General features: G+C 37.5%; 1 protein-coding gene across 1 annotated transcript in view; it reads right to left on the reverse strand.

Moving 5' to 3' along the window:
• Positions 1–8,891: 8,891 nt before the first annotated feature.
• LOC122791655 (leukocyte antigen CD37-like) overlaps positions 8,892–24,236 on the reverse strand; it is a 748,166-nt gene continuing 732,821 nt past the window's right edge. Inside the window, exon 9 of the mRNA XM_044059471.1 lies at positions 8,892–10,810. Within this exon, the coding sequence (XP_043915406.1) occupies positions 10,733–10,810 (78 nt within the window). The 3' untranslated portion in view covers positions 8,892–10,732. The remainder of the gene's footprint in view (positions 10,811–24,236) is intronic.

A 24,236-nucleotide genomic window follows, 5' to 3' on the forward strand; every position in this document is an offset into this window, starting at 1 on the left:
TCAGCAGATAACATACAGTGACTAAATTAGAGAGAAAACAAACTAAACCATCATGCACAAATATTGTTTTCATACTAAGACCACAGAGCAGATCAGACATACATACTTTCAGCCAAATCTAGCAACCAGCAAAGTCAGTGCATGTGATGTAGAAGTTCCAGGAATGGCTGGAACTAAGAAATAGTTGTTGGAATTCTTCACAAACTATAGAAATATATTCATCAGTGATATAGAAGGTACAATCTGGTGCCCATACATTGCACACATGCTTCATTTCCACTTTAATATGCCTAGAAAGACTTCATTCTCCCTTCTTATTCTGTTGGCTTCCAGTACTAAAACATGGCCTGTGATGCCAGATTTCACAGACTAGAAGCTTGAACATGTCAGTCAGTTGCATGAAGAAGGCATACAGCATATGCCACTCTATTAAGTCATGCCACTGATAAAATAATATAAATCTAACCTTTCTATCTGGCTCTGTGACACACAGGTATGGAGCTTTGACTATGACCCAAGTGTTTGAGAACTGACTTTGGCACAGAAGGAACTGGAGTGCGGAGGCAGGAGTAAAGGATACAGCCCACTCTTTTCTTTTGGGGGGGTTTCAAGGCTGCATGCTTAGGAACACTCTCAGTGACTGAACCACTAGTGAAGACTTGTGTTAATGCCAAAGTAATGCTTGTTTCTTTCAAATACATTTATTAAAAATGTTAGGTCATAACCATAAAACATCAACACTTATATAGAAATATAGGTACAACAGAATTAGAATCTTGACTATCAGTAAAAACAAAACACATACACTATATGCACAATATAACTGTTTACACTATATACACCAGGATTAACAATACTTAAAAATACAGACTTCTTAAAAATATGCAAGAAAAAGTGACACGACAAAATCATACTAATTATAAAATAATAAAAGCGACCCAATTAGTTTGTTTAACACAGTTAAAGACTTAGAAGAGAGAGTGAGGTAAAAGGATTGAGCAATAAATAGTGTAATTTTTCAAGTTTTAAGCTCTGAATGACTGGAAGAGAAGTCTAATAAGATTTTTAATGTAGTATGTCAGTTACTACTCTTATTTATATTTTCAAAGACTGTTTGGATAATATTTTGAATGCTTATAAATATTAGAGAAGTCAAATAAGATTTTTAATTTAGTATGCCAGTTACTAGACTTATATTTTCAAAGACTGCTTGGATAATATTGTGAATGCTTATAAATATTTAATTACTACTTCCATAAATTTATCCCAGTTCAAAACTTTTAGATGAAGCCAGTTTTGAGATATATACATATTTAACAGTGCAAAACATGAAAATAATATGAACAAGTTATTTTTGTCAACAGGGGAGGGTATAATGAGGACAATAGCAAGATGTCATGAAATATAGTTTACTTCTGGGAGAGCTGAAGTGATTTTTGAGATTAATATTAACCATATTTTTTAACAAACACACATTCCCAGAAAATATGCAGGATATGTACATTGTCTGATCCACAGTTAGTGCATACCCAGGATATGCAGAACATATTAATTCTTTTTTATTAGGGTGAGATATGCATTATTTCCGACCATGGAGTAAGTGAAATATAGTTTTTTTTAAAAGGAATATATTTTACTGAGTTTTGCATTGAGAGATCATATCTGTTTGGAATTATGATTAATGGGCTGTAATTAAACAAAACCTTTGAAAAAAACATATTATGTAATTTAAATTTCAATGATAATGTATAAGCTTTAGATAAAGCTTTATTTTGATGCACTTTAGATTAGAAAATATTTTAAGAAACAGTATTGAGTATATTAGTTTGATTATATTTAAATCTTGAGTTAATCAGTTTTACTTTCTCAGTCACAACTGTGAAGCACCCCTGAGGTAATTTCATTATTTGTCTGAGTAGTTCTGAGGATGAAGAACTACAAGAGATACATTTGAAAATTATTTTGTTTTAATTGGGGGAATAAAGAGAGATCTAACATTTGATTACCTAAAAGTAGATTACAATTTGAATCTGAAGGTTGCAAGAGAACATAAGACTGGTACTTGTTAATTGTTCATTTACTTAGTAAAGAGATAGACGGGGCTACAGGTAAAGGATTTCAAATAATTACACCAAATGACTTCCCTTACAGGATACCAGTTATCAAACCATGGGGGAGAGATGTCATCCAAATAAAGAAAAAACAAGCTATCCTTGCTAGAGTTGATATGATTCGAGCTTAGAAGTAATCTGGTAGAATTAATACTCTTCCAAATGAACCAGACAACAAATGGATTTAATCTTTTGCATTTATTAGCAGATGAGTACTGTTCAATAACTAAAACACAACATTGAGAGTCAGTATTTATATATCTTTACATCGATTTGTATAATACATGAGGTGGGTGTGGAAGAGTACATGGTGTATTATAATAAAGTTATTGGTATGCTAAAAGTTATGGCCTATAAAGCACAGTAATATTGACCAAGCTGTGTGATTGGGACTTACCAACAGAGGCCAGCCAATGGGAAAGGAGTTGATTGGTTGGGCTTAATACTTTAGCCCAGTGAGAATGTTCCTCCTTCCAACCTGTGTGATTAGATGATTAAAGATAGTTTGCCCAATAGAAAAGTTCAATTTCTATCCTATTAAAAAAACTGTTACTGAAACAGACTGAGGTAAGTTCCATTATTACCTCGATCTGTTTCTGTAACAGTTTTTTTTGATTGAATGATATTCTAAGTGATTTATTCATGACTATTATTTCCAATACTGCTTTTCTTTGCAGTTTTAAAATGGGCCTGTATACTATTTAATGATTGTGATTATGCTTCTCATTTTTCTACTAATTTACTGGTCTGTTGTTCATTATGCCAGTTGCTGGTTCTTTATTAAGTTTCAACCCCCACCAAGTAATATCTTCACATGTCTTTCCCCCATTAGTCAACCATTGCTTCTCCCTGGCCAATACTGTTCCTTTAGCCATATGCTTTTTTCCATTGATTAGCAATGGCAGGTTTCCTTGGTCTCCTGCACCACCCCCACCCCAACATTCTCCTACCCATGATTGGGCCCTACATCTTTGGTGGTCTCCTAACTACCCTCGCTGCCTATGTAATCACTTTCACTCTTTTCCATCACTGGACCACTCATTCCCACTTCTGTCTAACAGATTAGTGTATTATGCTACATGTTTTGACCAGTGGGCTACCCTGTAGCCTCCTACGCCCACACCTCAGCCTTATCCTGTTATCAGACCAATATTTTGGCGGGCACCTGGCCCTTCTTTCCCCTTGATTTAGTTGGGCTATCATGTTTATCCAGTCATGACCCCCTTGCTCAAGCAATACTTTCTCCTGCTGTTTGTTCATCTTTTGTATGGCAGTGGGCTACCCTCTTTCCCAACTGTTTCACTCCTCGCATCCCCTCATTATACTTTTAACCCAGTCAATCTATGAATTACAATCGGTTACTATTCACACTAAATCTGCTTTCTCTTCAATACCCCTTGACTTATTCCTTCTCTTTTAGTTTTTTCGACAAGGCAGGCATCCAAGGGATGCATAGATTTGATCTGGTTGTCACATAATATAGTATATCTTTATTTATTTTTAAGTCATTATTTTTAAGTCATTAACTCTTAAGTCATTAGTGTTAATTTGTTAATATTAATCTACTCCCTGGAAAACATTAGTCAGATCTGACAAAGCTCTGGCGAAAGCGCATAAGACCCTTCCCATTAATTTGTAACTTTTGCCATTAATAGATGTTTTTGTTTTTAGCGTAATCCTTGAGATTTTAGTAGGATAGAAATGGAACTTTTCTATTGGGCAAATTATCTTTAATCATCCAATCACAGATTGGAGGGCAAAATATTCCCATTGGGCTAACAAATCACTTGATTTCTTTCCCATTGGTTGGCCTCTGTTGTAAGTCCCAGTGACTCAGCTTGGTCGTTATTACTGTATGTTTTAGGTCGTACCTCTTAGCACAACAATAACTTTATTGCAATACACCATGTACTCTTCCACTCCCACCTCACATATTATACAAATCGATGTAACGATATGTAAATACTGACTCACAATGTTGTGTTTTAGTTACTGAATAGTGCTCATCTGTCTAATAAAAGCAACAAATTAAATCCATTCATTGTCTGGTTCATTTGGAGGAATACTAATTGTACTGGATTACTTCTAAGCTCATTTCATACCAAGTATATAAAAGATAACTTGTTTTTCGTTTATTTGGATGACACCAACCCCCCCAGGTTTGATAATTTATTTTTTGACTACTGAAACCAACATTGGTGACAGTAGTTCTTTAAGCAAGTACTTGGCTCCATTTGGTGGTATTTATTGCATTTTTGCTTCATAACTGGATTTGTAGAATGCCACATATTCTTGTAGAAATTCGAGCTTAGAGCTAACCATATTCTATTTTTTTTGGTAATTAGGTAATATAAAAATAAATATGGGAGGGCCAAACCATCTTGCTTTTTTAGGAACTAAAGGCCTAGTACACTTTTCAGGGCCCATATGAATTTTTCCCATTTGGATTCACTTTTTTTAAAGAATCTTTGAAATAATATTTGTATGTCAGCTCTAATACAGGAAAAGATTGTAGAGAAAATGGACATTTTGGTGATAGCTATTTTGTAGAGGGATAATTTCAGTTTTGACCATCTTATTAAGTAATTATATATGTTAGACCAGCATTTATGTATGTTAATTAGAGGATGAGGATTAATATCATAAAAGAATGTAATACCTAGATATTAACTCATATTTCTGATTTTAAATCTCAAAACAGTAATGATTGGAATTTAGAGGTAATAAGACAAATCTATCTAGACTGAGCTATAATTGAAGTAATTTGCAAAGAATTCAATTGTATTAAGCATTTTTGGTAGGTCTGGGTTTGGGATTTTAGTTCTAAAACATGGGAGATAGAGTAAAAGGTATTTTGAATTAGTCCTAAAAAAAGCAGTTCAATATATTGGTTAAAACATGGGGGAGAGGGATCATCCTTCTCTTACACTATTATTGTTATTAATATGGGGATAATTAATTTTATTAATAAATAATATGGCTGTTGGCTTCTGGTAGCCAAAAGATGGTGGGGCCACTTGACTATGTGCGCAGAGAGGCATGCATGTACATTGATAACCCCACTGTATACCACCCTCTTGGATGCTAAAGGCCTGCATAAGTATAAATTGATAGGGCTGAAGAAAACATGCTGTCTCTCTGCGCATATGATGGTCCATCTTCTAGTTTACACAGTCATTACTCCAGGAACAAATGAGCTGTCAAGCTCCTGCAGAGGAATGAACATACCTTTTAAAAGCCCAGTGGGAAAGCTAATAGTCAATGGAGGCCAGTTTAAAAAAAAAAAAAAAAAAAAAAAAAAAGAAAAACCTTCCTTTGGGCATATGTTTATGGTACAGCAATTGTGGTCAACATTGGTACCCTCTAGGAACTAAAGTAATGTGTGCATGTCTTCCTCCTAAGAAAAAAACAATTTTTGAACTAAGGCCTGAAAACTAGAATCAGTGTATGCTCCTCAAAGTTGATGTGCAACTGGCAAATACGGATGAGTTAAATTGCATGTAGTGGCTTTAGCTGCCTCATCTAGCATCCAGTGTTAGTTCCTGATGTAGCCCCCCCACCCCTTCAGCTCTTCAAGCAAAATGCAAATAAAAAAAACTCTGCTTTTCAGCTTTCACTGTAGCAAGCTGATTGATATTTGTACCAACAGGTATCCTGCAGCTAGATACACACCCCATGTAGCTCTTCAACCAAAGAAAAAAGAAACTCTCCTTTCACTAAAGCAAAGCGACTGGTGCATTTATACAATTTGGCTTCCTACCACTAGTACAGCTAGATACATGCCAGCTCAGCTCAAAAAAAAAAAAAAAGAAGAAGAGATTTCTACTTGTTTTAAACTGAGTTAATCAAACACACCTTTGTGCCCATGGTAGCTGTCCTATTTGCCTCACCTTTGCTACACTACTGACAATGACAGATATTTGAAAGAGCTTTAAGCCTCTCCTTTCACTACAGTACAATACTAGCTAGTTGCTCAGTAAAAAACAATGGGAAATTCTGCTTCAGAGAAACATGATGAAGGCTAGGAAATTTGGCAAACTGTTAGTGAACTGCCACAGTGAACTTCAGTCAATTGGCGGGCTTAGTAACTCAGTACTGTACGCTGGTCTGTAGATGCTGCAGGAGAAAGTTGCCTGGACTATAGCCCAGGTGATGTGAAAGTGAGTAGTGACTTGGGTAACTGATGGGGATGGCAGAGAGGGTTAGCATGCCCATTTACTAAAAATTAGTTAACCCCATTATTCCTTGGGAGCATGCAGCCTTGGCAAGCTCTAATTGCATCCATACTGTTATTCTGTCATGTTGTATGCCCTAAGATACAAAGTTAATGCCTTCTTTCAAACACCCTAAACATGTCTGTAATATTGTGCTTGAAATTTACAATATTATATGACCAGTCAGCCTTTATTTTCCTTATGAAGAATGACACTGGTATTTTTGATTTATGGAATTAACTATTATTAAGCTGCATCAAAAGTAGAAGCAGTGTACAGAAATAATGTAACCTCATAAGCCGCTGACCTTGTCCTATGAAAGAATGTTCACTGAAGTGTGTGCATCTGTGTGTTCTCACACACACATGTGCTTTCAGAGCAATATGTATGACTTTCCTAACCACCCCAAACACAACTGACTGAATACCTTATGAATTGACAAGCCAAGTTGCATAGGTATAGGTGTTCACTCCAATGTGGATTAATGTCACAGTACAGAGGACACAGCAACAGGCTGTAGCAAATTGTTAGCCTCATGCAAAAGCCAGAGTAGCATTGTTGTACCATTCTATACTGTACCAACTTCATACATTATCGTCAGTAGCATGCCAACCATCCTGTGTGATCTCACCCAATGAAAAACACATACTTCTTTTCTCTGAAAGAGCAAACAAACACAGTTCTCTAGATTATACCTATGTGGGTAGCCTTAGACTTTATTCTTTTTCAAGTGATTCTTCTGCCAGTGAAGATGACAAACACCTAAATCCTGAGGGATGTCTTGAGCAATACTACAGGTTAGCAGTCCTACCTGCTTTTATCCTTGTGCCATCTTCTCGTTTTTCTCCTATCTAGCACAATTTGCAGCAAGAGCACAGCTGGAGGCAGCTACATCCTGTGTGCTATGCCACTGACAGCTCTGATATCCTATACCTGATGTCTGTCAGCAAACCTACAGGTAGTGATATGCATGCTGGCAAGACATAGAGCAGGTACACTGGACACTATAAATTGGCCCTAGATGTGAGTGCATGTACGATTGTGTGGTACAGATGAACTACCATGGCAGGGCTAACCACCCGATGGTGTAAACCTTGGCTCTAGAAGATTGTCACTGTTGAAATGACACCCTGACCTCATGTGCAAAAATGGGAAAAAGGGGTTGTGGGTGGATGGATGAATGGATGCACCTACACCACTTCCCATGGAAAAGAAATTAATCTAATGAGTTTTATTTCCATGCTTCTACACTCTTCACGTGCCACTGATCGGTGCAAAGATGCAACATAAAGCTCCTTAACCCTTTCTACCACCGTATATCCTGAAGTGAACATTTTTGGCACGGATTAGATATATATCAGTGTAAAGGCATTTGCAGAAATTGAACTAGAGAAAGTGAATCTCCATCAACATGGAGAATGCACAGGTTTTAAGATGTTTATGAGTTCTGTCCCCATGCTGTAGGTGGATTGGACCGTGTGTGCATGTGTGTGCCTTCTGTGGAAGGTTGAGCGCTGGGCTGGCAACTCGACACCGTAAAACTCCACTGCCAATCATGAGCAGACTGGTGATCCGCTGTGGTGACCCCTAACTAGGAAAAGCCGAAATAAGAAGAAGATGGGTTCTGTCTCCATCACCACCACAGCCAACTGTAGTTAGGAATGAAAATCTTGCTACTTAAAGGTGTAATTCAGAACTTTTAACACAAGATGGCACTGTTTAATAAATCTATTTCAAATGCGGAGGCACAAAGATGCCAAGCTAGCACTAGCTTCTACTACAAGAACTTTACCACTACTTGAGTTCACTAATGAACACAGCCTTAGCATTCCTCATAAGGAAACATCTCAGAAGACAGCTGTAACTAGGATAAGTGAACTGAACTGACTGCAGATGCCAGAATGTGCTAATTATCTGAATGCAGAGCCCTCATTAGAATGGTCCTAATGGTAAATGTAACACTGTGGTAATCAACTGACAAGGCTGGAGACCATCTAATAAAGAACCCCAAAAAACAGACATAATGGGCTGAGTATATTGCCACTGTAGTGTCAAAATGTTCCATATGAGAAAATCAAAATCAAAATTATTTTCTGGCATTGCACATTCAAAGAAAAGGAGCAACTGAGGACTAGCACATTAAGGAATAATCAGCTTTGTGACACCTTCCTTTAAAGTACTAGAATAGCAGGATTATTTAACCCATGGAAAAAAAACAACAAACAAATAATAAATAAAGAGATGTAAACTTTACTGTATAGTCTAATGTGTGCTGCAAAACAAATCATTGCTTGGAAGAAGTTCCTATCTGGTGCTTGTTACATAGGTCTTTACTGCATTACCTCAATGCACATTCTTTAATGGTACTGTCAAATAACACACACTATTCTATCAGAACACGGTCACTCTCCACCTTCCCTGGCTTTCGGAACAAATGCAATTTTCCTTTTCCTAAACAAGACTACTTTCCCTTTTCATCTCCAAGATCTTGTAACACACTGCTTTGTGCGCACCACATCTGCTGCCAGCTTATATTACGTGAATTAGAAAAAAAGAAGGCAAGGCATCTGGCAGTGAACATTTTATTCTTTATACACAAACAATTACTGGCACAATAGCAAAACTACAGTAATAAACAAAGTAAAAAAAAGAAAACATGAGTGACAGAGTAAAAGGCTCTGTTGCAGTCCTGCAGATGAACAAAGCAAAAATTTAACAATGGGAGCCATGACCCTTCTGTTTCCCTGTGAAAAGGCCACAGCGTGATAAAGCATAATTCCTGCTTCTTTGCTCTGGCTGCCAGATTGTTCCTCTGGTGGCTTCCTGTGTTTGTCAAATAATTGCTGATTGCTATAGATGGATAAATGGTATACGGGGGCAGATCACTTCACATTTTTATTGAGCTGTGCATGCCTTAAAATGCAAAACAAATTACAGCTCCACTTGTCTGACACACAGATTATCCTTATTTGTGAAGTGTTGCTCTTCCTACTTTTATAAGTCCAGCAGCAGTCAACATACTGTGCACTAATATATAAATGACCGGTAAATACTAAATTGTCAGGATTTGTATTGTAGTACTCAGATTCACAAAATACAGTTCTGTGGTCCAGGAAGGCATGCACTGTCAGATTTCACTGCTCTTACAAGAAATTCACCACCGGTAGCTGCTGGTTTAACAACAGCGTTTCATTTCCAAAATGGAAGATGGGAAGGAAATGAGTATAGTTTACTTACTAAGACATTAGGACAGGATAATTATTTCATGTTTTATCTTCAGTGTAGAACTTCTGTGGTCTTTGGGACAGAAGTGGATGAAAAGACAGCAGTCCATTCTCCAGATTGTGGCATTAAGATATGCTCCAAGTCAGCAGCAGTCAATTGTAAAATGATATCCGCTGTGTACATTTCTAGAAACAGCACTTTGAAAACTGGAATTTTTAGTCTCTGACCAATCTATATGCTGGAAGGTTCTAACTTCAGTGGTTACGTGGCCGTGGCACTACACAAAACACTTGTAGCAGCACAGCAGTAAAGTTTAGCTAGGCAGAAACGTGCGCACTACTCCACATATTATTATTTCTTGTGCAATTTACAAAACTGTTCTCAGAAAGAAGCATCGTCAACATTCAGAAGTCTGAATGGACACACATTTATAACAATATACACTTTTAAAACATATAAAAATATTTTACATGTCTGCTTTCTATACAAACAATTCCAAGAAGGCAAAACTGAACCCACAAAGAAGGTCATTGTAAAATGTATCTATTACAGTATCGATTACATAAATCCCACCAGCTTGTTTAACTGCTGTTATGTATACCATCTTTGAGCAAACCTGAAGCTACAGATTAACAAAGCTGAATTTAAAACATTGGCCATATAAGTTAGCGCACATTGGAAAAGGCTGCATCTGTAACTCATTCCTTGGTCATGCTGGCACTATTTACTAATTTCAAACACCACACAAGGAATATATTGCGTTGGTTTTAATCTCTTCTAGATATGGTCATTATCTAACTGGCAACATGGAAAACTGCTGCACCATTTAGATGTGATAGAAACCTACATTTAGTCATGCACCTATAAAAATACAGTGCAGCTTGGTGTAAGTAAGTCCGATGAACTGTTTATGTTGGGAGTCAAACATACAGCCTTAAAACACAAAATCATCAATTGTACAAGTACTAACGATGGTTGACAGTAGGCCTGCATATCAAAACAATGTGCCAACAGTATCAAATTTCTAAATTGTTTGGTCCTGGGTTACAGAACAGCTGCTAATAACTCATCTTTTATTGGTCAGAAATGCCTAAAGAAACAGTTCCCTTCAAAGCAGAAATGTGAAAAGAAAAAATTGGTCGGTCTTCAGTCACACATTTGTCTGCCTTTCTCAGGGCTGGTTTAACGATATCTGGAAAGTTTGTCATAATTCTGGTCCAGGTTTCTACACAGAAACATCGATAATATCATTCCAAATAGCTGTAAGACAAGAAAAAAGAAAAATATTTAAAATTTTGAAAAGTACACCTTAATGTATAGTCACATTATCTAGACTAATTAACCTTTTCTCATACACATAGAAATTAAGAAGGTACACCACAATATAGTTTACACAGCAGGAGAAATGTAGTGTATGGAGGTAAGTGATTATGCTGCAATATTTGGAAAAAGACAAGGGTGGCCACGGTGGTGCAGCAGTTAGCGTTGTCACCTCACAGCAAGAGGTTCTCCAGTTCGACCCTCGGCTGGGGTGCCTTCTGTGCGTGGGTTTCCTCCGGGTGCCCCAGTTTCCTCCCACATCCCAAAGACATGCTGTAGGTGGATTGGACACTTTAAATTGGCCCTAGGCATGAGTGCGTGTGTGTATGTGCCTTCTGTGGAAGGTTGGGCGCCGGGCTGGCAACTCAACACCGTAAAACTCCACTACCAATCATGAGCGGACATGTGATCTGCTGTAGCGACACCTAACCGGGAAAAGCCGAAAGAAGAAGAAGAAGAAGATCTGGAAAAAGACAAATCAGTTAAGCACTTCTATAGCATGAGACCCAATATTAACAAGTGTTAAGCACCCTCTACTTCACTTGTTAAGATCACGTATCATGCTAGACAGCATTGACTAGCAAATGACAGTTACACATTAAAAACAGATTTTTTTTCTGCTTGCTGTCTGTGCTGGTAGTGTGTCCCTAACTTTTTTAATATAACAGAACCTCTTACACTGTCCTTCTGAGAACATTTGCTTAGTGTTTTTTTATTTAAAACCTGGAAAAACACTGATTATGATTTGGTCTCTGATTATAGCCTTTATTGTGTTCTCAACATAGATGCCAAGATTCATGTCTTGAATGCATAATAAACCAGTTATGCTTGGCGACCTGCTGATAATCCTCTGTGTTAAGCATAACAGACACATTAATTAACCCGTCACAACCTAGTTCACCCAAAAATTCATCATGCTATCTAGAAGATGACTTGCTATTCCCTGAGGTATTTTTCACAACCTCAGAAATCAAAGCTGTATCAACAGCCTGTGGAGTCATGTCACAAAATGTGTCAGATTAAAAACATCTTGCATCTTTCAGGAGCTAGTTATCCTGTAGTCTGACTCACTTGTTCTTTTTAGCTTGGCTAATAACTGCTGCCTTCAGATGGTTGCGGGTACAGGTGCAAAATTTGAAAATCGTCGCCTCCAGACCGTTGACACACAGCTTGCATTCATAGTTTTGAGTGTTGCTGTTTATGATTGGATCACACTACCATGGGGATCAGGAAAATTACCATTTTCCTCACTGTAGTGCGATCTTGGAGCTGGAATATATAATTAGCTGGTGATGTGTAGGACATCTCCAGACATCAAGATAAGCTGGGTAATATCGACTTCAACATTATCGACATAACTGTGTGTGTGTGAGGAACCTCTGGTGTAATTTTCAAAGATATATATATATATATATATATATATATATATATATATATATATATATATATGTGGGGGGGTGTCAGCTCATAAAAGATTGATAAACTAAACTGTATCAAGATGAATATAATTATGGTCCATGGCCTGAACGCCTCTTTAAATCTGTTCCTTTTCATTTTCTGAATTGCTGAATTCTCCTGAGTGGTCTTTGCCTGAAAATAGCTCCTGCAATGAGGCTACGTTGGTAATAAGTCTAATTTGGAAAAATAATGGGAACAGGTGATACCGCAAACCTAGTATAAGATATGTGTAGTCAATTATCAGTATGCAAGTACAGAACAAAGGACACTATCTTCATGAAAACAGCAAAAGAAATACAAATACAGGAAGAAAGGAGGGAAAAACAAGACACCATCTCCATGGTGATAACTGGCTAGAGGATTTATAAGGACACATTATCCCTGGACAAAGTATTTCTCATCCTCAGTTCTAATAATGCCAATGAAATGAGGCAAAATTGAAACACTAAACAGTGAACCTCATCTATCTAGGAGCATAATGTATCATGCAGTCAGCAATTTCACACTGTGACAAAGTGAGGCAACTGAAAGGCACATTGCATTATGCTTTCTCTTCGCACATTTAGAAGAGTATTACATTACTATTTATGAAGATAAAACATAAAAAACTATTAAATTATACTTTCATAGTCATTATACTTTACTGTAGGAAAAACTTGTATTGAAATTTAATCATTAAAGAGTGTTAAATTAAAAACATGCTACTACAGCAGTAAAAACTTCCTTCTGAGATAGTCATACAGAAGTATGTTCTACTTTTGGTCAGTTCAAAGACACTGAGGCAGGATGTCTACCTGTAACAGCAGTAATACTGCTTCAGTGATAATCCAAGATGGGTGTGACAGAGCTTCTGATGTCCTGGTGGGAGGGGGGGTTCCAGCTCTGCCCAAGTCACACCTGCAAGGGCTAAGGCAGATATCTAGCAGTGCCACTGTGGAAACACTTCAGTGGGAATGGATGTCAGGCTGACAAAGATGTGTGTGTGGCCATAGTGAGTCTCTCCTATGAAGTCTGAGGAACCCAGGTATGCAACTCCACCGCCTGCAGCATAATATCGAATATCGAGGACAAACTGAGACATTTAAATTGGGTATTGGTGTAGAGTACAATATCCTGTAAGAGTTAATCAGAATAATTTGGAAACAAAGTGTACAGAATCTAACCTACACACATACACATTATCCATTGCTTACATCTGAAGTACACTTACGAATGCCAAATGATATTTTTTGTCGGTATTACATACTAACTGATGATCTGTCAGGATGAGGAAGAAACAAGAATAGCATACAAACAAGCTAAAAAAACAACTGTTAAATAGATTAAATCAGCATAATGGGTCAGTAGTAAGATTTTAGAGTTTGAGTTTCAGGGTCTATAACTCAATCCTGACTTCTAGTCAATGTCTGTGGGGTGTTTGCTTGTTTATCACTGTGTTTATCATTCCACCCTTTAAAAAACATAATAGCTGATTGGCTATATTATATCACACACACAAATATATATATATACTGTATAGATACACACACACACACACACACACACACACACACACACACACACACAGAGTATTTTAGCTGAGTGTTTTTAAAGCTGTCATCTGTTTAGTAAACATAATTTGATCGACTAAAAAGATGGTCAACTAGTGTGTGAGATTGATTATTAATGGTGTTGGGGAACATGTCCTTTCCCCAGTATTGTGTGATCTTGGAGTTAGTATATATAATTAATAGGGGTGTAGGGAGTGAATTGGAGCTTGACCCCCTGTAAAAACTTAGTTTTAACTTTCCATTTAGTGTTTTTATTTGCATGCTCTCTGAGGTTATTCCTCGCCACATGTCTAGTGTGATATTTCAGTGTTGTTTATGTCAACCTTTTGTCAAATCTGGTGATATTTCGATGTTTGTCTTGATCATAGTTTACCTATTTATTATGTATAGCAGTATTGTTTGGAGGTTCTTGCCTTACGATGTTTCAAAGTTAAGTACAGAATTGTACATAGGGTTGCCAACTTTTCATGTAAAAAATTCTGGACATGTACATGAAAGTAAAATGCGGTACCCCCCACATGTGCACCCCCCCCCACGCATGCGGTACCCCACACACAGACACACACACACACACACACACGCAGCCATTCCAGTGTCACATTACTTGGCTATCTCTCCATTTCTCCCCAGTTGCCATAAATACCGTTCAAAACTCTGTGTTCATACTGTTTTCAGCTTTACTTCTACAATGATTACAGATACTTGGATTTAATGTAAAACTTTTATTTCGAATTTTACAGCACAAACACTAAAAGCCATTTGCTAAACAAGCAATACAGTCTCTCATAAACAGACATAGCTTTAATACTTCTTTGCCTTTAAAACTCACATTCACTGAAACAGTATTGAAACCTACATTCAAAGAAAATGCATCTGACTGGCCAGTGGTGGATTAAGTTTACATTTGGGTTTTTTCAAATCATAGCCCCCTAGCACACATTTTTAAAGCCAAGCAAAAAGTTGATTCACCTTCCTGATTGTATTAAATTTTAATACATAATAACAGCTAGCAGACATGAATTAGCAACCATCACAACTTTAAGACTGGTACTGAAACAAAACACATGAACCAATAGACAAAACTGCCCAATTCAGAACATTTCAACCATAAATGGACACTCATACTTATGTCATTAAAATCCACCAATATCAATCAATATGCACAATCTCTGCAGATTGCAGAAGTAAAACATCATCTAAATTCCACATTAAACAAAGAGATCTGCAACTAATGAAAAGTTGCTGCTAGCAAACAATTTTATATTTCAGTTTGTTTCATCTACAAATCAATGCATGCTGCTTTGAAGAATTGATTGCCTATGTTACGTTAATGGTAAGCTGCTGGTAATATTGCAATAGAAAATGGATGGCAAACTGAAAACAGGATCATAGGAGGACATACTCTCAGGACTGCAGCCCAGCAGACATAGACACACAAAAGTGAGGTCCTCCATCTCTGACTTGTAAAATAGAATAACACTCATTTGCTTGTCTGTCATATACATTCAGTCACCACCCTAGCTCAGGAAATATGTAAAACATACTTTTGCAAATATTGTAAGTATATATACGTATTTGACCATGTGTGTCACACAATTTTTAGTAAAAAAAAAAAAAAAAAACACCAAGAGGTATGAGTGGTAATAAGTTACTATGCATGCATTCATTTTAAGCTGAATGCAGAAAACTTCTGACACATGGAGAAACATCTTTTCACATGGGGCTTCAGAGCTGCAGAATTTTTTTTTCTTTACATCAACCAGTACTTCACCTGCACTTAGAAGTTAGAACTTGACAGAAATATGAAACAATTAATCAGGTCTGAAGGGTTTTCTTGCACTTATTCAGAAGGCTACAGTGAATTGACAAATCACGGCCCCTGCCCCATTAAAATACAACACAGTATGACTCTGAGTACAGGAATGATTTTAAATCTACAGTCACGCTATCAGTCATATGCCAGGTTTAGCAATTTTACCTTAATATCTGCGACTGAAAGACCAGCATGATGGTATAAAGGCAACTTGGGCACCTGTAGGAGCTGGCAGAGGAGCATAGAAGTGTGTGTGGCCATGCTGACTGTCTCACTCGTCTTGTGGGGAGAGAGGAAGCTGTGGGTCACCACATTAGTGAAACCTAGCAGGAACACCAGATGTTCTGAGCTGAGGGGAAAAATAAAATGGAACTTACATGTGCCGCTGCCGCAGTGTTGAATTGGAGAAAATTCAGACAGCTGGAGTCCGGACTCGTACTTTGCCTGGGGGCTGGGCTTTTCAGCATAGGTCTTCTGTTCTTTACAATTCAAATTCTGCACGCGGGAAGACAGTGAGTAGAGTAGCAGACATAAACAGTTGCAAAGACACTGTTTTCATCATCTGCACCCGGACGCAAAGGGCGTTCTTAAAGAAGAACGCCCATAAAAAAAAAAAATCATTTTTTTAAAATAAACAAAAATGTGCACACAGAGAGTGCACCATTTTTTCCGGACAACACAGGCATTTTCTGTTCTTCCGGACAGTGTCCCTTAATTCTGGACAGTCCGGAAGAATTCTGGACGGCTGGCAAACCTAATTGTACATAAAGTATTTTGTAAGTAGTGAACATATTTTAATGGTATGATTATAAAGATTGTTTTGTGAATGTTGTGTTTCCCTTTAACATGGACGGGTACACTTTTTTGTTCATAGGTTCATAGCTGGGTACTGGGCTATTGGACCTGTAGCCTATACCAGCCCAGCCAAAAAGGAACCCTGGCTTTTGCCACCCAAGAAAATTATTTTCCTGTGCCACTGTCGAGCAGAGCCACAGAGGTGGTCCCCAGGGTGAACTTCCTATTTCCCATCCAATCATCAAGATTTTTCTTAAAGAGTGCTAATGAGGAGCTTTGTTTGATATAGATAGGTAGTTTATTCCAGAGTATGGGAAGTCTCTGGGACAGGAATCTATCCCTCCAGCATGTTCTGTTTATTGTGGTGACAAGGTTTAGGTCCCTAGAGCATGTAGCTCGGAGGGATTGGGATTTCTTTAAGTGGAGCACGTCCAACAGCTCTGGGTTTGACATAGCTTTGTATGTTAGACAGAGATCACCTCGGAGTAGGCGATATGCGACAGAGTAAAGCTGGAGTTTTTTGAGACAGTCTGTGTAGGGCATCTGTTTGAGGCCGGTAATCCTCTTTGTGAGGTATTTCTGCGGCCTTTCCAGTTGTTGTAGATGTCTTGTGAGGTACATACCAAAAGGGGTAATGTACTCTATATTGGGTTTAATGAGTGATGAGTAGAGGGGAACAATGACCTCTTTTTTTCTGGATGAGAAACCTTTTGTGATGAGGTGTGCCACATAGAAGGATTTCCTGACTACTGTGGCGATGTGATTATCAAAGGAGAGACTACTGTTCACCTGTGTCCCAAGGTCTCTTATCACACTTTCAGTGCTAAGTATACTACCACCTATGTTGTAGTTCATGGGTACAGAGTTTTTACCAAAGGGGATGACAATGCACTTTTTGGCATTGAGCTTGTGGCCATGGCTTTGACACCAGGCATCTGTCTTAGTGAGGCCCTTTTGTAGGATGTCCACATTGTTAGGAGTTTCGATTATGGCTCCTAGTTTGCAGTCATCTGCGAACTTCATTAGCCAAAGACCTTCTGTGTTAGCCTGTACTTCAGAGAAGTAGAGATCAAACAGGAGAGGACCCAGGACTGAACCCTGTGGTACTCCACTTGTCACTGGTCTGAAGTCAGATTTGGAGTCTGCCACTTTCACAGTGTGGGTTCTGTCAGTGAGCCAGTTGGCAAACCATCTTGTGACATAGGGATTTATACATAGTTTAGTGAGTTTATCTATAATTCCAGAGTGGGGGACAGTGTCGAAAGCCATGGCAAGATCTAGACAGGCTGTGTGAACCACCTTACCCTTGTCTATGGCTTTGGTGACTGCTTCAAAGAAGTCTATCAGGTTTAGGAGACATGATCTGCCTTTTAAAAACCCGAACTGGGTGGGGTCCAGAGTTTTGAGATTACCAATGTCTTTGTTTATAACTTCCATGATGATACGTTCCATGGCCTTGCAGACCAGGCTTGTCAGGCTAATGGGGTGGTAGTTCCCGGGGTCCGTGGTGGCTCCCCCGTTGTGGAGTGGGATAACTGTTGCTGTGCACCATTCAGCAGGCACAAAGCCTGAGGTGTGGATATGATTGTACATGGTATTTAGGTGGGGTGCCAATTCGTTCTGTAGTTCATGTAGAACACAGCCTGGGATGTTGTCTGGTCCCATGGATGCTGTGTTCTTGGCTTTGGAGAGTGTGGTTTTTACCTGTGCAGCCGTGATTACAGGAACTTTGCACTCTTCCGGTATAGAGATGGGCTCTTTAGGGGGTGAGAGGGGGGTAAAGTTAGCACTGAACTTATCTGCCAGGATGTTGGCAGTATCAGTTGGGTCTGTATATTTAGTGCCATTGTGCTGTAACTCAGAGCATATCTGGGTGTTGCCATTGAGATTCTTGACATAGCTATAGAATGCTTTGTGGTTGCCTTTAGAATCAGTGGCGATTTGTTTTCGTAACTAGCTTTGGAGGATTTTATCAGGGATCGCAGTTTCTTACTGAGGCTGACCAGGGAGCTCCTCCACTCATGGGATTTTACTCTCTTTTGCAACAGTTTCTTCCTTCTGTTGTACAGTTTGTTTATGGCAGGGGACCACCAGATTGGCTTCCTTTCTTTGTTTGGGATAGCACGATCCATGCACTCATGTAAGTGCTTATAAAGTGCAATTGTGTAGGATTCAGTAGTCGTAACTGTATTGTCCATCTGCTTGGATGTCATGAAGTTCACCACATCTGTCTTAAGAAGCATGAAGTTGGCTTTGGAGAAATTTTTTACCATGGTTTCCTTAATGGGGGGTGGGGGCAGGATGTGGATATCTAGGGTAATTAGCATATGGTCGGATCGGACCAATGAGGCATTGACTTCAGGTGTGGTATTAGTTGTATTGTATTAGTTACAAAGGTTTCAGTGAGTGCTGTTAACAAGTAATCATTCTATTGTGTGGTGTATAAAAAGAGGACTGTGGTCTTGGTAATCAGAAGTTTGTCTCTTGATGAAGAGATAGTCTGTGTCTTGAACAGCAGTTCTGGGAAGCTACAACAAGGAAGTGACAAGGTGGAAGAACTTGAAATAGTCAACAGATTTTCTAGTAAGAACCAGACAGAAGTATGCTGCTTGAAGTCACTTTGGTAATAGAGCAGAACTAGTATAAGAGACTGAAGAACTTTTTGTTATTTTGCTGTCCTAAAGAAGTTGCTAGTTATAAGATTAAAACCTTTTATAAGTTTGAAGAATGCTGGAATCTATTTAAGGAAGGTCATGATACAGCAGGGAGGGAGAATATTCCCTAAGTTTCCCCACTGTGGTGTGATCTCAAGAGTTCATATACATAAATAGCAGGAGTTGAGGGATACAGCCCCTCATGTAGGTGAGGTAGGGTGTCTTGCCCCCCCCCCCAGTATTAAACATGTTTTAATGTTTTTTACATGTGTTTTTGATCAGGTGAGGTTCATTCTTTTGGGGAGTGATGTTTTATGATTCCAACATTTGCTTGTTTGATGAAATGTCATAGACACATACACACGTATTATATCTGCATGTGTGTGTGTGTGTGTGTGTCTATATATATATATATATATATATATATATATATATATATATATATATATATATACATGTGGTTTCATTTCATAATCTCGAAATGCTGAAATCTCGAATTTCAGCATTTCGGGACCATAAAGCCGAAACCGTACAAAACCAAAACTTCACAAACCCAAAGCCATAAACTCGACCACACAGCATACACCACACTACACACAAACCACAATAAGCACACCACAAAACAAATAAGCACAAAAAAACCCACCAAACACGTAAATACCTAGACTACACAAAAGCAGGGGGGCAAGCCTCCCTGCACCCCCACACCCCCTACTTATATATACTTACTCCGAGATGGCACAAACAGTAACAGACAGAACACTCACACCCAGACATTCCACCGTCCCTCGCTCGCACACACACTCACTCACACACACACACACACACACACACACACACACACACATCACACATACACAAACACCAACAATTACGCACTCATACATTAACCTACCTACCCTAACCCACACATACAACTTAAAAACAATCTAACACACACACGCACACTGCCACCCAAAACCCTTAAAAAACAGTCACTTACCTTACACTCCACATAAATCCATACACCACATCAAACTACATCCAACATAAACACCACAGGTCACATAACGTAAAGCCATAACCATGAATCTGAGATATTCAAATTCACAATTATGCACTTTCCACATTTTGAAATTCGGCTTTATAGTCTCGAAATGCTGAAATTCAAGATTTCAGCATTTCGAGATTACAAAGTGAAACCATACATACACATATATATATATATATATATATATATATATATATATATATATATATATATATATATATACACACATAGTGTAATGGTGCTACTGGGGAGTGCCTTGCTGGTGAAACTAAAAGGGAATAGAACAGCTTTAGCAAACAAGGGCTTGAATTGCTGATTAATTTTTTTACTTTTCCCAGATGATAGGACTTTGGAATAGCTTGCACTTTAGTCCGCACTTGCTATACAGGGTTTCACTGAGAACCCTTTGGAGCAATCTGGAGAATTTGGAAGAACAGGATACACTTTTGTCAGGAGAAGTGAACAATGAAAGAGTGGGCATGAGAGGACAAGCAATCATATTCTTCTAGAGTAGAATGGGGAAAAGGAAGAGCTGTTCGTTCTTTGGTGTGAATTGCTTGCCCCAAGGCATCCTAACTGGATTGGTGGCCTACTGTGGAGACAGATGGGCACAACACCTTTATGTCTATACCTGCGTTGGTGGAAAGAGCCTTTTTGTTGAGTTCATATTATTTTCTGGAACTGGCTGCCAAATCCAGTGGCTAGAGGCTGTTATATTAAATCCTTGAACCTAATGACTGCTGACAAAATGTAATTATACTGCCAGCCCTCACCCAAAGACTATATTAGGCACAACAGTAATCAGCTCTGTTACGCTACAGTTTTCTATCCAGGAAATGTTGCTTTGCTTAGAGCTTTCCCATTCACTAATGAGAAGTGTTATTGAGGCATTTCAAGCTTATTTGTTTCCCCTCAGTTAATTTTAATATCTTTCTGAGAAAAACTCCACAGAAAGTGATTGAACTCTCTTGCTCATTTATTTGTCTTCTGCTGCTTGCAAGAAAAGTGTTCAATTGCCAGACCCATAACAGAAGAAAGTGGAAGAACAAGTTATTTTACTTCTGCAAAGTCTTCTGCATCATTTTGTGAAGTGACTTTGGAAAGTTTTTTTTTTTTTTTTTGCAGAACAGTTTATAAATGAATGCCAAAAAATGTTCTGTAATTCCATGGAATGAGTATATTTACCAGAATTTAAATATGCAAGTAAAAAGAAAAAAAAATGTTAACACCTTTAAAACTTTTGTTAGAGATGAAAATAAACTGAGAACATATTTCGCAAAAGTATGTCAAAAAAGTGCATGACGTAAAAAAGTGCCAAATTAAAAAAAATTGTGAATGGGTGCTTGGGTGGTACGGGTAACTAGGAATGTAGAAGAGGCAAACTGCAGCATGTATCCAATGTGACAGAGGTGAGTGAGAAAAGGAGAAATATAAAGAAATGGGGACATCCCATAGCATGTTTTGTTTTTTTTGTTTTTTTTTGATTTGTCACATCTTATACAGAACTGTAAGAATTGAGGGTGTGCATAATGTGGAGAATTTGCCCTTTAATTATAGATGAAGGTGGGGATAGTGAAAAAATGATAGGAAACAAATGAAGCGCCGCTGTTAAATAAAGAAGCAAACTTAAACAGGTAATGGATAAGGGAAAATGGTAAAACTGAGACAATACGGTAAAAACAGACACAACAAGAAGTGAATTAAAATAATTACAGGAGAAAATGTAAGGAAAGAAGAAATTTAAGGGGGTTGATAGCAAAAAAAATGATGTACTTGACACAGAGGAGAAGAAAGAAGGGAGGTTAGTGGGAAGTCAATAATTTAAGTGACAAAATAAGTATAGGGCTAGGGTGAGTAGAAAAAAAGGAGTACAAAAGATAGGCAATATGTATGGTGCAGTGCTGCAGTGGTAGCATTGTTGCCTCACAGCAAGAGGTTCTCTGGTTCGATTCTTGGCTGGGGTGCCTTCTGTGTAGAGTCTGCATGTCCTCCCTACATTTATGTGGGTTTCCTCTGGGTGCTCTGGTTTTCTCTCACAATTCAAAGACATGAATCTGGAGCATTTGTCTCTGAGCCTCCACTGAAAAGTGGCTTACTTTCAAATCGGACTTTCCCAGTAAACAAATGTTAAATACATAAATAAATATGCAAAAAAAGGAAAATATTGTGATTTTTTTTTTAAACACAAACAACATAAAGAATGGTGTGAGAAGAATGGTTGTGTTTGAATGGTGTAAAGGGATTGATGCAGATGGAATCTGTTTACAGGAAATACGGTGAACTGAGACAAGTAAAAGGCAAATGTCTGAATTTGTGTGGGGGAAAAGGGTAGTGTGGGCAATAGGGAAGATGTATGTATGTTCTGAGATTGTGATGTTTGATAAAAGTGAAGTAAAAATCATGAATGTGATAGTAGTGTTGGCAGGTAGAGTGTTAGTGTCTGATTTTAGAATAAAAATGAAGCTAGTTAGAATAATTACGCTATATGCATATACAAATGTGGGGGAAGAAATAAAAGATGTTTAGGGAGATAAAAAAATCAAATCTGATAACTTATGTTTAATTAGATTAGGTGATTTTAATTGTAATTTAAGGGAAAAAGCAAAATGATACAAGATATTAAAATAATAAAAGAAACAATGAAGATTGTAGATTATTGTTAGGAAAAAAACATAATTTACATTTAAAAGATGGAATGTAAAGATGGAAACAGATTATGTATTATGGACAGTGGATTGATGGAGTAACTAAAAGAAGCATTTTTTTCTGACTATGGAGCAATTATAAACAGTCTCTTCCTTCAGGGAAAATGAAGAAATAATAAAAGAAGAACATGGATTAAAGGTAAATGGCTAATATATTAAATTAGGAGTATTTGCAAAAAGAAATAAAGAAATTGTGGAAGAAGTACCTTACAATAAAACCATCTTATATGAATTTAATATATTGGTGGTTAATTTACATTCAGACATTGAATTGAGAGGAAAAAAGAAAAATGTGAGATATTTTTGGAGGAAGGAAGAAAGGAATTATGAGAAAGAGAACAGACAAATCATTTGAATACAATAAAGACAAAAGTGTCACTTTTTAGGTAAAGAAATAAAATATAATGAAAAGAAAATGGAACTTCTGAAAAAAAATGCAGAATTAAAATATAAACAGGATGAGATTACTCATTTTGAGGAGGAATATGTAAGACAGATGTATGAGAAGTATTATCCTGCAATCAGTATGTATATGGAAAGCAAAAAAAAAGGGGGGGGGAGAAAAAAATAAATTTTAAGAAAGGAGTTAAAGCAAGTGAGAAATCAGAGAAAGTAATAATCTGTACTTGGACCAGATGGTTTAGGGTATGTTTTTTTTTTTTTTTTTTTTAAGGAAATGACTGAGTCAGAAAAGGAGGGATTTTTTAAAGTAATAAATGTATGTATGAAAGAAGGAATAAAAGATTGAAAAATTGTAAAGGTATGATAAAGAATGTATCGAAAAATGGAGAAACTGATGAAATTAAAAAAAAATGGAAGCCAATAACACTGTGGAATACAGATTATGTTTTTAATGAAAATTATTCAGGAAAGAAAGATGTAGGTTTTCGATAATAACAACTGAGGGCATATACGGAGTAAAGAATATGTAAGTGAAATACTTGAAATAAAAGAGATAGTAGAAAATATGAGAAAGATGAAGAAGGAAAAGAGGACTGTGATGTGGCAGAAGCCTTTGATTATATAAATCATAATGAAATATGTAATATTTTGAGAGAATATGGTAAAAGAAAGAAAATGTTAACAGTTATTAAGTAAGCCTGTAAAGTATTTTGTGTGCCCATGATAGTAAATGAATAATTAGAAAAAAAGATCAAGATAGAAAGGTGATAAAACATGGGTGTCCAATGAGTATGTGGCTTCTTCAGATGCTGATGAATGAGGTCATAAAACCTGTGAAAATGGTCTAGTGGAAGCAAGATGGAAGGATAATAATGGAATAAGATTGTCACAATGTTATATTATGCAGGTTACTTAGTATTCATAACAAAAAAAAGTATAATTGAACAAAGGTATTACTA

Source organism: Protopterus annectens, chromosome 17.part0, assembly GCF_019279795.1.
Source record: "Protopterus annectens isolate FY-2018-M chromosome 17.part0, PAN1.0, whole genome shotgun sequence".
Lineage (NCBI taxonomy): Eukaryota > Metazoa > Chordata > Ceratodontiformes > Protopteridae > Protopterus > Protopterus annectens.